The following is a 14,480-nucleotide window of genomic DNA, read 5'->3' as shown; positions in this document are numbered from 1 at the left end:
ACTCCATAGTGACTTACATGACGATACAGCCTCTGATATAACTCAAACAATACTGTTTTGTCACTCTTTGTTTCCCCAGTATGTGCCGGCACAGAAAACAAGCTGAGTACACTGTCGGACCTGGAGCAGCAATATCGCACCCTGCGGAAGTACTACGAGAGTTGTGAAGTCGTAATGGGCAACCTCGAAATCACAAGCATCGATCGCAGCCGGGACCTCACTTTCCTCAGAGTAAGGACTGGAAAAAAAAAAAGATTGATTGACGATCATTGTGAAGTGTGCTTATGTCTGTATGCCATAACTGGTCATACTTTGGGCATTCTTGTCTTCAAATGACTTCAATTGGATATTGTAGTTAGTTACACCGATTGCTATTTTGCTTCGAATCAAGACATACTGTAAGATCCCGTGTATGATACCCCCCGCCCCCCAAATTAAATCTTAAAAAGTTATTTTTTTCTGTCCTTGGACCCGTGTATAATACAGCACACTAATTTCCTCGTGTCTATTATTATCATCTAGTCACATTTGTGCATGTTTTTAATGTTCCCATAATACAGTCTTTGCTATTCATTATAAAAGATGATGGCCACACTCTTAGTACGGTTTAAGCCAATCTTGGTGGTTTTAAGTTGAGGGTGGGGTGAAAATAAAAAAAATGGTGACATAGACACTTCCGACTACTATGACAAACTCACGGCTCTATATTCACAGGCCACAACATTAGGTCTACCAAAACATGATGCAACATCATACAAATCTAATGTAATATTATTTTAGGCTTAATACACAATTACTAAAACAACTGTAATAGTTTGATTGATTAAAAATAGCTTTTCCCCATTATTAATTTTCAAATTTACATTAATTTTATGCTTGACATTCTGATTGGGGACAGAGTGCTCTTACATCTCAAATCATAGAACCGCCCCTGGTTAGCAGAAAACATTCTTCCAATGTAATCAAAATATAACCAAATGTCAAGCAGATACAATCTTCAATTTAAATTGATTCACACATATATGTCACCGTTTCCCATTGTCATTTATTAAATTCACAACAATCAGGACTCATGTGGCAGTATTCTGGTCACAGTAACTTAAACCCTGCCTCACAGCTATACTCGATGTGCTTTGATGCTGTCTCACCTCCCACTTCAATTGAACCACTTTGTTTTGATGGACACACATGCAAGCGTGGCGACGGGTGATGTCAGCCCTGAGCCCTTCAGGACAGGAGCGATAATAGTGTGGTGATGAGAGGTGTGGAGGACGCAGCAGATGTCATTGTGTTGATATTTGCAAGAAGAAAAATGTAATGTGTTTTTTTTTGGGGGGGCGGGGGGCGCATCAGCTGCTCATGTTAACCTCTTAACCCGGAACCTTTCAACAACATTATCCCAGACCATGTTTAGCATTGTCCCGCTTTAATCGATTCTCGTGTATCTGGGTTAGTCCCTTACCATGGTAAGATGCGTTGTCATATTTTGCACCTTAACATACAGTTGTGATTGAACATTAGCACACAAAAGGTTGACTGGTAAACAAAACAGTCATTCATGTTATCAAAGGCTAAATATTGACTGAACACACCCTGTGATGCAAAATGCAACTGAGAAATTAAGTGCATAATGGATGATTAAGTGCGACTATTAGACCCCTGCGGTTATAATCAGCGTCAGTGATTTAGATCAGGGATCGTGAACCACTACGCCCCGGATCGGTACCGGGCCTCAAGCCCTTGGCCCGCGCGGAGCGACTGAACAAAAACAATTTCATTGATCATCGCAGTCTAAAAGAAGTTTTATTATGATAAATCAGGTGCAACCGCCAGAGTGCTCATCTTGGGCATGCAATGCAGCAAAAAAGTAAGCCCACAAAGTAAACAAACATGTTTCAAGAGCTTCTTCAAAAAGGTGAATAAGGCAAATATGTAGACAGATGAAGTGCCTACAACTACAGTATTGCGATTGCCAAGCTGCTTGCTCCTATTTGAATCTAGCCTCACTTGACAATGATACTTACGGTTGCACTCCCATCACCACCAGATCATTTTATTGTCATGTGTTCCTATTGCTTCAGTGGCACAAAGAATCATCAATCAATCAACCAATCAATCAAATTGTATTTATATAGCAGCTTTAATACATTAACTCTTTGACTGCCAAAAACGTTAAATAACGTTTAGTAAAATCCTATGGAGGAGTGCCAAAGACGTTAAAAGACGTTTTTTTCAAAACAGGTGAAACTAACCATTTTCTATTGTTGATTACTGAAAAACGGAATAAGGTAGAAACAAACTTTTTTTTCTGATGAAAGATGAGAGTCCAATCTTTCATTTGGTAGTATGTGTGTTTCCATAGTCCAAACACATAATATTCTGTGGACCTTGAAAGATCAGTCGAAAATGCTTAAATCGGTTGGCGCCCACGGCATCCCTTTTCTGAAAACGTCTGGCAGTCAAAGAGTTAAACAAAACAAAAAACTGGCGGGGTACAGAGAAACCATGTGAGGAAAGGCACCCAGAAAACACTGGAGCTAAAAACTAAGACATCAAAAATAAAAACAGTTAAAAGCTAAAAGAAAACAGGATAAAAGGCAAAAACTAAGCTAAAATAAAATAAAAATAAAATGTGTCTTGAACTTCCTCTTAAAAATATCAATAGTCTCTGCGGGCCGGATGCCCTCCGGCAGGCTATTGCATAGGTGAGGACCATAGTGGTTAAATTAGTTTTGGTCCTCACCCTATGAACAGTTAAAAGGCCACTGCCAGAGGACCATAGGATCCGCGACGGACAATAAAAGCAGGTCAGATAAAACTACATAATCTATGTAGTTCAGTGCTGTGCTTCGAAAAGTAATATTTTTTTTGACGGAGATGTTGAAAAATATTTGCAAAAATTATTTATGTCTGTTATAACATAGTTTTGTCCATATGAGCAATGATCAGGTCAGTTTTTCTCTTCGGATTGGTAAATTTGGTTGTGTATGTGTGTGTGGTTTCTGTAGGAAAAAAAAAAGTCCACGTAACATAAATTAGCAGTTGCATGTAAATGTTTCGTCTATGCAATGTTAATTAACTGAGGTCATAATTGCACATATAGTTCAAATAGTAAAAAGAAACTCAATGTATATAAACAACCTACAATCACTAAAAAAATATAATAATAATAATAATAATAATAAAACTATTGAGGCACTCGGAAATTTGTCAATTTCAATTTGTGGCGTTCCGGCCATTAACATGGGTCTTAAATGTAGGTGGCCAAAACATAGCTAATTAAAATTAAACTTCACTAATAAACTAACCACCAGATGTGTACAAATGGAATACAACCTTGCCTTTTTAACAGATGTGCTACTTTTAATATAGTGACATGTCGACAATATCGTGGCAATTTCAGTAATGCGATATTGTGATATTGCCGTTATCTTTACATCCCTATGCTCAGCCACAAATCATAGATTTGTGTTTTTAATTATTTCTTTTATTTTTATTGGTATATCCTTCGTTTGTCCATATTGTGGATTTTCACCTTTAGCGGGTGGGTCTGGATCGTATCGCCCACATTGGATGGCCATTCAGTGTACTGAGATTTCCGCTACTTCCTATGGGAGACATGAACAAAGATTGTGTTCCACCTCAGATGTCGTACTGTATTTGCTGAGGTTATAAGAACTCAATCCACTTCACACCTACTTACTTTTCAAACTACGTAGCGTACATTTACAAAATGACTCCCTCTGGCACTACCTTACAAGGTTTCCGCACCTATTCATTGTGGGCAATTAACATGGGTTAATTGAACATGCTAATTAAGAAGATAGGGTGCCAGGCAGCGAGGGAGCAGGAGGGCAGGGTTCAGTGTATCTTTAGGAAATGTTATTATTATTATTTCACAAAAAGTAATAACATGGCTCCCCAGGGGAGGATGAGACCTTACCTTGAGGTAGAGGAGAAGTAGCTAATGTGAAGCGGTATGCATAGTCGTGAGGTGATTGAAACTGATGCCTGGGCTCCTTTTTTTTTTTTTTAAAGATATACCAAAGATGGATGTTCTGCCTCCCACTACCCCCCAAACAGCTTTTACCAGTAAACAGAGTCCATCTTCCAAACTACATCCACAACAGATGAATCAGCGCTCACGCTTTGATTAATAACAACATTGCAGCACTGAGGCTTGCAGCCTGCTTTCGGTAGATGCAGTTAAATATCCACAATTGTGAGTTTTAACCGTTAGATATTATCGAGTGCATATTTTCACATATCGTTAATTAGATATAGTGTACCGTATTATGATCACATGCTCATCTGCATTTGGTTTGTACCGTACAGTTTAGCATTTTCTATTGTGACATTTAAATTTTTCATTGCTATTTTTCACTGTTTGATGAACAGAACACCAAAAGCGGTAAACACACACTTGGGTGTCTCTTTTCCCACTTGTCACTTTCTGCATGTGCTCCAAAGCAGATCTGGGGAGTATGAAATATTCATGTTTCCTTCTCCGTGCCCTTGTTGGTCTCAGGAGGGAGCCACAGTTAGATTAGATTATTCGTCATCCCTTTCAAACATTAGTAAACATGTAATTTTTCTCTGTGTATTAATGCAATGATGAGCGACAGTGCCGGCAAAATAGTTTCCACTGTTCTGCAGTTGTGATGATTTTTTTTGTTAAAAATAAATAAATAAGAATCAGGTCATATATTGTTCATCATTTGGGCCAGAATATATTCTGACCCCATTCTAGTCTCCTTCCTTATTCTTGCTTTTGTTCTGTTAAATTTTAATAATCCTGGGTATCATTGCAACTGTATTAAATAATGTACACCACTAAACCAACTTATTAGACAATCGTATTAGAATAATCAAGAGGCCGCCAAACATCATGAGCTGCTTTGTTGCAGACTCTTTCAATTTGAGTGAGCTCTTGACATTTTACTGCACTTTGATTGAGAATTAGGCAACTAGGCCTACAACTGTTTTCACCATTTTAGTTCCAGATTTGAGCCGGATCACTCGACTTCTCTAACATTCATTCAACCACTAAAACATAATTTGGAGTTGTTTTTCTTTCAAGTAACATTTTACCATTAAAAATATAAGTTAAAGACCTTCTACATACTCATGTATTAACCCGTTTTTTTCCAATGCGGTTGCATAAACTTTACACTGGGAGGTATTTTCACTCATTTAATTTAGCACTGATAGTATATAAATGATCAGGTGGACAAAGTGTGCATGTATTTTGAATTTTGAAATGTATACCTACTAGCACCCCTAGATAGCATAATGCATTATAAGTAATGTGTGCAAAGAGTGAACCAATCAAAAAATTTTTTTAATTGTAGAGTCATAAATAATAACACAACAAATACAAATTGTAATACTACTGGATGCTGGAAATGTGTTTCTTCCTTCACTGGGATGAATCAGTAAAATAGCCCAAAAAAATAGGCCCCATTTACTTTGTATTCTTTTTTTTATATGACACTCAGTGGCAATTATGTGAACTTGACCCTTCCCTTGATCCAGCTATCATAGTGTTGCCGATGGAACCACTCCAGTACGTCGATGAACAGAAGCACACAGTGTGATTTGAGGTAAAAGAAATGAAAAAAAAAATGTTGCTAAGCTACTAAACAGATTGTGCCTTTTTCCACTGGTGTGGATGTAAAAAGTAGTTGCAACAAAAAAACATTGTCTGTACTTATATATATATATATATATATATATATTTATATATATATTTAGATTTATATATATACTATATATATATATATATATTATTTTTTTATTTTTTATTTTTTTTCCAGCTAACATTGTTAAAAATGCAACAATCACATTTTTTACCACATTAAATAAATCTGGTATATGTGGTGAAGCTCTCTGGGCTTTCTTTACCACATTATAGTAGTTTAGGTTGTGTCCCAGAGATTGAGACACTGGCACAATAATGTATTTTACTGTAGGCTACAATGCCACCATAATGTTGGTGTAAATCTTGTCACTCTTAAAATCACTCTGCCTCCACATCTCCTTTTGAATGCGCCGCCGGTCGTCACACAAGCTCTGCGCCTGAATTGAACGTTTCCCAGCCGACTTGACATGGTCGTGGCGACGCTGTAGCACATGCATAATGAAACTGCACTGTGCTAAGTGCAGTGTGAAAAGGCCTTAAAATTGCGATTCGATTCTATCCTCCTGGGGTCCAAAGCAAGAAATATATGCAGTAAATTATTTATTACTTATTGAGGTTGGTGAGAAAGTGTTTATTTTATTTTCAAGTTAGTTCCAGATCATTGAATTTAATTCCTGTGTTCTTTGTATTTTAATTATTGAAATCACGTTTTGTGAAGTGAATGTCATCCTCAAGTACTTTTAAAATTCAGGTTCCTGAAGCAAGGGAAGCAGCATTTGTTCTTGCACTCAATTCACATCCTCTGACAGCTTCCTTCATACTTCTTGACTGGCATATTTGTCCCCCAGGCACCACTGGTGCCCTCCCCATCTTCCTAATTTTTGATGCACTGTTAGATGAGTGCAGATTACGTTGGCCCCCTGCTACTCACCAAACTCGTTCAATATTAATGAAGACTGATGAAGTGCTAGAGAGCCTCTGTCTTTCAGCCCTGACCCAGATTGGATTGACAACCGCAATTAGCGTCCCCTCAAGTTCATTTCCATCACTTTAATTTGACACGAAGGAGGACAGTGTGGTGTGGGAGGCGAGACCACTGAGAAATCACAAGGAAAAAGGTGAGACAGACTGAAGGCGACGTTTAACCAGGAACTAGTTTGGGTTCTTGACAGAGGGCAAATGTTTTCAAAACTATAATGTGAAAGCGATTCATGCCTCAAATGAAAATGAAAAACAAATCTGTTACAACTGGGGGGGAAAAAAATCACAAATATGAAAAAAATGGGAAAAAAAAAACCTAATGCATGAATATAAGAGTATGTCCGTGCTGAACTGCAAATATCAAGGTATCGACTGTAGTTTTAAATTGTAATATCACCATTCACCACTAGATGGCAGACACCTTAATTGCTCTTACATTGGGTTTAAGATGTCCTAGTACAACGTGAGTATGCCTAGTATTTAATTTTTTTTTACAAGGATTCCTCTAGTTACGTTGTACGCGACCTACGTTGTTTCCGCCCGTGCCTCGTCCGTAGCACCTTCTTTTTCGTTAATTTCCCACGTAATCACGCCATTTTTAAGTAATTTCTAAGTTGTGTTTTCAGCAGGTTCATCAGCAGGTTAGCTCGCCATCAGGCGCGTCACATTTCCGTGTTTATAGCCTCCGGCGCTTCCGGGTCGCGCAATTATGTTTTTTAAAATTACTGTACAAAGTATTTCGATGTAAATATTGACTTTAACGGGGAAATCCGACAAAATTTGCGTTACATCGCCAGCGTAAGAACTCCCTGTATTTTTTTTTTTTTTGCAAATTTGGAATGATATGCAGAACATAGTACATCAATAGTATTCAATTTTTGAGGGATTTTTTTTTTTATTTGTGTATTTTTTTCTGCCATAGCCAAGCCATAGTACAGTACAGTATGTGGTTATTTTGTTGTTTTATTTAAACACGCTGTTGGGTTAGGTTAGTGGACATGCATTGAAAAATGTATTATCAAAAATAAAATTAATAAAAACACATTTTGTCAGTATTTTAAATATCATTTTTGTCATAAATATCCTTAGGATGTGAACGGTTCTGTGAGACCCCCCCCCGCACACACACACAGCAAAGCAAATTACTGTAACTACTTTGCCATATGATGTAATTTGTGAAAGTATTCAGTGGTTCGTTTTTTTTGGTATTGAATTGATTTTTCTTGTCAGCCCATAAAAGGTGACTTGAGCTTTCAAATAGAATTCCAGCCTAATGCTTAAACATCTGCGTTCGTATTGGGGAAGCAGTTATTCATTGCGTCAAGCCCGATATATGAGGTGTCTTGAAGTAAGTGCTACATTAGAAGCAAGCCACATTCTCACACAAAGCCGAATGCGATAGAACTTATCGCTGCAGACTGAATGGAGATCCATTGAAAAGAGGAACTGGCCCTGATTCTCTGATGCCTTTCAAACTTTCTAAATGTTTCATTTTGCAGGCTGGCGGGCACATTGTGAGCGATGCACCTACTGTAATAAAGATTAGGGATTCCCTTGCAAAGACTGTTTGGTGTAATGCTGGAATACAATGACTTTGACATATTACACAAATAAAAGAAAACAGACAAACACATATACTCATTAAGCTACGGGCATTCAATGTGTGTGGGTTCAGGTCTTTGTGCATTACCCTTGGGCCTGGTTTGAATCATCAGCAAGCTTTGCAGAAGCCTGATAACGATCATGATCATGAATCAGGTGTGTTAGTGGAGAGAAACATGGAAAAAAAACAGGCTGGATAGTGGCTCTTAAGGGCCAAACTTGGACACCCCTGGCCTACTGTCATCCTGGGCAAATTTCTTCAATCTTCACTCTGTCTGCTTTGTGTTGGTCATTCCCATTCTGTCCATCTGCAAGGGTAGTTACGAAAAGTAATAATATATAAATACAGTAAAATGTTGCACAATGCACCTGCGATTTTAGCTAATTTCCACAACATTATAAAATCAACAATTCCCCCACCACCTCGCAATTATTAAATTGTTCTTTATTCTTTACACCCCACCATAGCACTTTCTCCTTTCTTTACTAAATACGCCGTGTTTGGATAAAAACTCATTAGGATTACATAGCCATTTAGCTAAGTGACACAGGGTGTAATTGTACCATCCATCAATTTCTGCATAATAACACACTCAGAGGAGCTAAATGTTGATTAGCCTTCAACCAATCTCACCCATGGCTTTTGGGAATTAATAGCTGGGGGGGTCCGAGTGGGGTTGAGGGTTGTGTCAGAAGCAGCTTTGGTCAAAAGTGCTGACCTGTGAAAGCCAAATTAATTTAGATTATGAAAAAATAGTATCAAAAATAATTAAAGTATTACTTTAAATCCCCTTTTGACTCTTTGTTGCCCACAATTGGACAATGTCATGTTAAATTAAGCCTCTTAATGATTAGAACCGTGTGTGACATATTGCAGCACTATGGTGAAAGAAACTGCAAATGTTATTGCTGACCAATAATGCCCATCCACTTTTCTATTTTCTTTTAAATCTAACTTAATTTTCCTGGATATATGTTTCAAGCAGGCCTGTGGGACAAAGGAGATGTAATTGAAATAAAACGAAAGCCAAGGCAAGACCTCTGCAAAAATAGAAGTCATTGTATCCGTCTAACAAATAAAGCATTGTGTCATCTCGACATTAACCATAAAAGAAGACAAAGCGCTTTGTATTCGAACAGAAGATGTGAGAAGCTTTTATATTGTCGTTCCTACCAGCGAGTCTTCCTCCAAAAACATTGGTTGGAGCTGATTATATGGAATTATGCTCATGATAGCTCTTTGTCTGTTGGTGAAGCATTTAAGATACAGAATCACAATCGTAGCTGTTACCTAGAATGGATGCAAACTAAATTCATGTTAGCTCATTCACTGCCATTGATGGCTATAGACATCAAAAATCCCCCCCCCACACACACTTTTGTTAAGAGTATGAAATCCTAGAATTTTTTTAAATTGTATTAGAACTTTGTGAAATTTGTGATTAATCTAGTGAAGTCATGCGATTAATTACGATAAAAAAATTAAATCGCCTGACGTAATTAATTTTTAATTATCTATTCTTTTTTTCTTTAAAAAAGATTATTAAAACAAATATATATATATATTTTTTTTTTTTAAAGAAAAGATTATTAAAAATTAGGGGCATTTTTTTTATCGTAATTAATCGCATGACTTCACTAGTTAACTCACGATTAATCACACATTTTATATCTGTGCTAAATGTACAATCATTTTTTTCTAGGTTTTCATACTCTTGTTAACAAAAGTGGAAAAAATGTTAAACTAATAGAAATAGTTTAAATGAATTTTTGACATCTATAGCCGTCAATGGTAATGAATGAGTTAGTTATCAAGTTTAAAAGACTTATGATTTTAAAAGACTTGATTATTGTATTTTTTTTTCCTATTTTTATTTGAATTGTGTGAGAAAGTGTTAATTCCACTACATAATAATAAGTGTAATAGGTGAAAATCTCTATTTTTATACACCCTAGCATACTTAACTACATATTGATGTATATAATACTTATACAGCTCTTAAACGGTGGAAAAGTTACACATTTTTTTAGATAATCATACTGAAAATGTGGGCCTAACCAATGTGTAACCCTTGACACTTTGAGTGGTGAAACTGAATATACCAAATGAGAGCAGAAGATGCACATAACATAACGATTTAGCCTAGAATCATAAATAAATCATATCCTAAGGACACAATACCAAAGGGAACGGTCGACTGCTCATGCTTCTGACTGTGAAATACTTAGACAGGAAATGTCCATTTGAACAATTAAAATATTCATAATTTTTACACCAATTTTCCATCTACTCAACAGTGAGCATAGAAAAGATGACAACACCCACAACTTGTGTTGTGGAATTGCTAAGTCTATCTGAGGATTGCCTGAGCATGTCTTTATCTTTAATCTTGGATGGAGCAAGCCATGTTTTTTTAAATGAATAATTTTTTTTGTGTCGCTATTTGGGTAACAAGAACACCGGGAAAATTGTATGTCAATTAACGTCATTTAATATACAGAATGTATCTTAGTAACCTGTGAGAAATCTCTGCTACGAGCATCTCTGTTCGGTCTGCAATATTAAAATCCCTCTGTACACTCTGTGTCTTTCACAAATGTCACTTTTTTTTCATTATTTATACATGATTGGCTGTATTTGGTTTGTTTTCATTCTTAACGAATGCTGAGGAGTTTGGCAGCCAAATGAGCCACAATGGGGCACATTGGGTGTGTTGGTGTATGTACGTGTGTGTGCGCGTGTGTTTGTGAGAGAGACAGAACAGGCGTGAGGGCAGCCAATTGGGTCAGAAAACTGATTCTTTGGTTCCCTGCTGAGAGAGCACGACCTTGTTCAATTTTAGAGAGTTCCTATGGGGTCACAGGACGAGGCTGTACCATACTGTATGTTTTTATATGTTTTTTGTTGTATTGGGACCTCGACAATGCTCGCAACACCAGCCTATACACTTGGCTATGCCTTTTTTTAAACCTAAACAAATATTTAAAAAATGTAGACAATAAGTGCTTTCCAGGAAAAAGAGTTGGAGTGGGGCAGGGGGTTCTGAAAAACTAATTAAATAATAATAATACTAATAATTAGAAAAAAAAAATTTTTTTGAATACCCGTGAACACAAAACGGTTCAAATATATTTAAAAAAAAAAAAAAAATGTGGGGGGGGGGTGGGTGCTGATTACGTGGGGGTCCACTGTAGACCTACTGTATAAAATACAATGCAATACACTCTGGGCCATATTCCTCCAAAGATGATACAGTGTGCTATCCACGACATGCAATTAAAACTACAGTATTATCTTTTTGTTGAAAAACAACAAAGTAGGTTTTATTTTTTTCAAGTTATCTACAAGAGGACAATTTAATATATTTCATGTAGGCCTGTGGTAAAAGTGTTTGTGCTTTGGTTTCTCTAGCATTATTACGATCACTTTTGCTTTAATTACTTTTATTTAAAAAGAAGAAGAAGTGGTAACACAGTACTGGAAATAAATGATTCATTTGTGATTAACTCAGGGAAACATGGTTTTTGATATAAGATTTTATTATGATGTATATATGAACATTAGTTAAAATTATTGTAACGAGGTAAGGAAATAATACATTTTTTAATTATTCCGATTATTTTTTTTGTTTTTTTACAAATTCCACGCTTGTCTCTTTATGCACCACCGCAGATGCATATGAATGGATGCGCCGTTTACTTTTTTTTTTTTTTTGTACTACTGTTAAAAGAGTGTGAAGTGTTTGTCCTCATTAATCATCTTTACCATCCTTAACATTATCGTTATACACTGATCTATGAATGTGTAATGAAAAAAAATATATATACTGTATATACATTTCCACACTGACAATTCATCTTAACAGGTCCGCTGCTTCTTCCTTTGTCTCTGAAATTTATAGAGCAGGGAGACCTATCAAACTTTACAAGCTAATAATGCAGTTAGGGCAGTTAAGTGTTGCCATAGTCCTCCTGATGCAACAGTTAAAAGTCTCACAAGAGTTCTTGGTAGAGGACCGAAGGGGCAGAAGTTTAATCTGGCTATAAGATCTGCACAAAGGAGTCCGACTAGACTAACAATTGGATGTTTTTAGGCACAGTAAAAATATTTTCTGAGTGTGACTTGAATTCATATTGAAGAAACTGTTACCCCAAGTTTGTGTTCTCACAGGAATGCAACATAGAATGTTAACATCCTCCAATGTAAATGTACTTTGTCACAAAAAGTTTCGTTTTGTTGATTGTCTTATGTGGTGATTAGGCGACTGTGGCTGCAGGAATGGTTTCATTGTGACTCTGTTCCCAAGTTTTGTTTACATTAGAACCTTGAATGGGCCCTTGCTGGGCACACCCATCCGCAAAATTACATGTTTTTTTTATATGTATATATTTATTTAATCCTTCTTTTTTTTTTTTCTGGAGAGCTCAGTATTGTTCATTCGGTAATTTTACCGATTTGACATGTCATCATCATTGCTCTCCTTTTTTTTTTGTATGTGGGTGATTATGTGTGTGTGCGTGCGTGTGAGTGTGTGTGTATTCATTAGTTCACGTAAAACCTATTTTAAAAAATCCCATACCGTTCACCTAAACCGAACTCTTCCAGCCAGAGTCGTGAGGCCGTCAGGAGACCTGAGGAAGGACCAAAGAAAAGAAAGGAAATTGAAATCCAGCACCGACCAGACACCACCATATTTAATCCTTTCTTATGAGCAAACCAACAAAAAAAACAAGCAAAACAACAGTGGCCATTGCTAAAAACTAGTTTCAAGTAACAAAGTTCATTACTTTTCGTACCAAAATCATCATTTCATCTTGAGACTTAATTTATCTATGACTGATTTCCAAGATGTTGTGCTGCAAATGAAAACAAAACCTTCAATCTTGAGATGGAATTGCAACATTTCACTAGCGTATGTCTTGTGTTCAACTGCATTACATTCTCCTGCCAACAGGTGTACCCTAGTTTGTAAATGATTGTGTTCCATGTATCCGTGGGAAATTAGCCTGTCCAGATAGAAGATAAACATTCTCAATATCGGGAATTTCAGATTATTTAACATAGCCACAGGACATTTCACGAAGACCACCGTGAAATATGCAGAACAGAGCATGATAGATTGACGTTATTCTCGGAGAGATTGGTGCTGTTTTTGTTGTTGTGCTCGGTCCAAATGTATGTTAGTAGAAGGCCACTGGTGATAAAAGGGGAAATATAATCCACTCTGGTAGATAAAGGCCCCCGTCTTTTTTTTTTTTTTTTTTTTTTAATCTTCAGTCCTTGCTTAGGGCTGAAACAAATTCTATACGAATAAAGCAAAGAATGCATACGCTGTAGAGCTCTTATCTGCCAAAAATAAAACCACGCTCAAACAGATAGCTCAACCTAGCATATCTTAAGAAATCACCGGCAAACAATACAATTCCAATATGAACAGTTTCTGTCCTCTGAGATTTCTCATTGTTTGAATATACTTCAAAACGCAGTCAAACCTGCGTTCTGTCATAACTCTTCTCTAATAGTAGTACAGTATAATCAAAACACCATTGGGAATTGATTCCCAAGCCCGATTAAAGACCTAACCAGGGGCTACATGGATCTGTGGTCCACCCCGCTGCACCCCCCATCAGCTTGTAGTTAGGCAGTGCAGGAAAGTGATTACTCACGGATTAAGACTTGCCTCGTTGCCGATATGTGGGGCATAATTGAATAATGGCTGCTTCACCCGAATGGTCCCACTGCAGAGGGGCCTCCCAGCCTCGTCAGATTGGCACAATATTAACCATGACACAGGCATAACCAGGATGGTAATTAATGCACTGAATCAATTACAAATTAGTCTATTTGCAGAATTCCCAACAGGGATCCACTCATTACAAGTGCTCTGATGGAGCTGTAAGTCTCCCTCGTGGGAAGCGGCGTCTCTCCGCTGTTCAATCTCAATATCAGTCCTCATCTCCTTCCTCAAGGTGGGATGCACAAGACAAATTGAGGCTAAAATTAATGGCGCTCGCTATCTGGCATCGCAATCCATAAAGTGACAACTACAGCTCCTAAAAATCATCAGAAGCTTGGTATTGTCCTGATAAATGTGGCCCTCGCAGCCATTAAACTCGTAGTTAGATCTTGCGGCTTTCAGGCTTTCTTACTTCTTGATCTGCAACACCGCATATTGCTGTCTCAAGCACTTCAGCCTACTGTCCACTAATGATGACTGATATGCATGTACATCCTTACAATCTTAAGACATTCGTT

General features: G+C 37.1%; 1 protein-coding gene across 2 annotated transcripts in view; it reads left to right on the top strand.

Annotated features, from left to right (window-relative positions):
• The window catches only part of erbb4b (erb-b2 receptor tyrosine kinase 4b), a 210,448-nt gene that overhangs the window by 100,815 nt on the left and 95,153 nt on the right, over positions 1 to 14,480 (top strand). For both annotated transcript variants that reach the window (XM_077580604.1, XM_077580603.1), the window contains exon 2: positions 80 to 231. In XM_077580604.1, coding sequence (XP_077436730.1) covers positions 80 to 231 — 152 coding nt within the window. The remainder of the gene's footprint in view (positions 1 to 79; positions 232 to 14,480) is intronic.

This window comes from Vanacampus margaritifer, chromosome 11 (assembly GCF_051991255.1).
Source record: "Vanacampus margaritifer isolate UIUO_Vmar chromosome 11, RoL_Vmar_1.0, whole genome shotgun sequence".
NCBI classification, from domain to species: domain Eukaryota; kingdom Metazoa; phylum Chordata; class Actinopteri; order Syngnathiformes; family Syngnathidae; genus Vanacampus; species Vanacampus margaritifer.
This window is presented reverse-complemented; position numbering and strand designations above follow the sequence as displayed.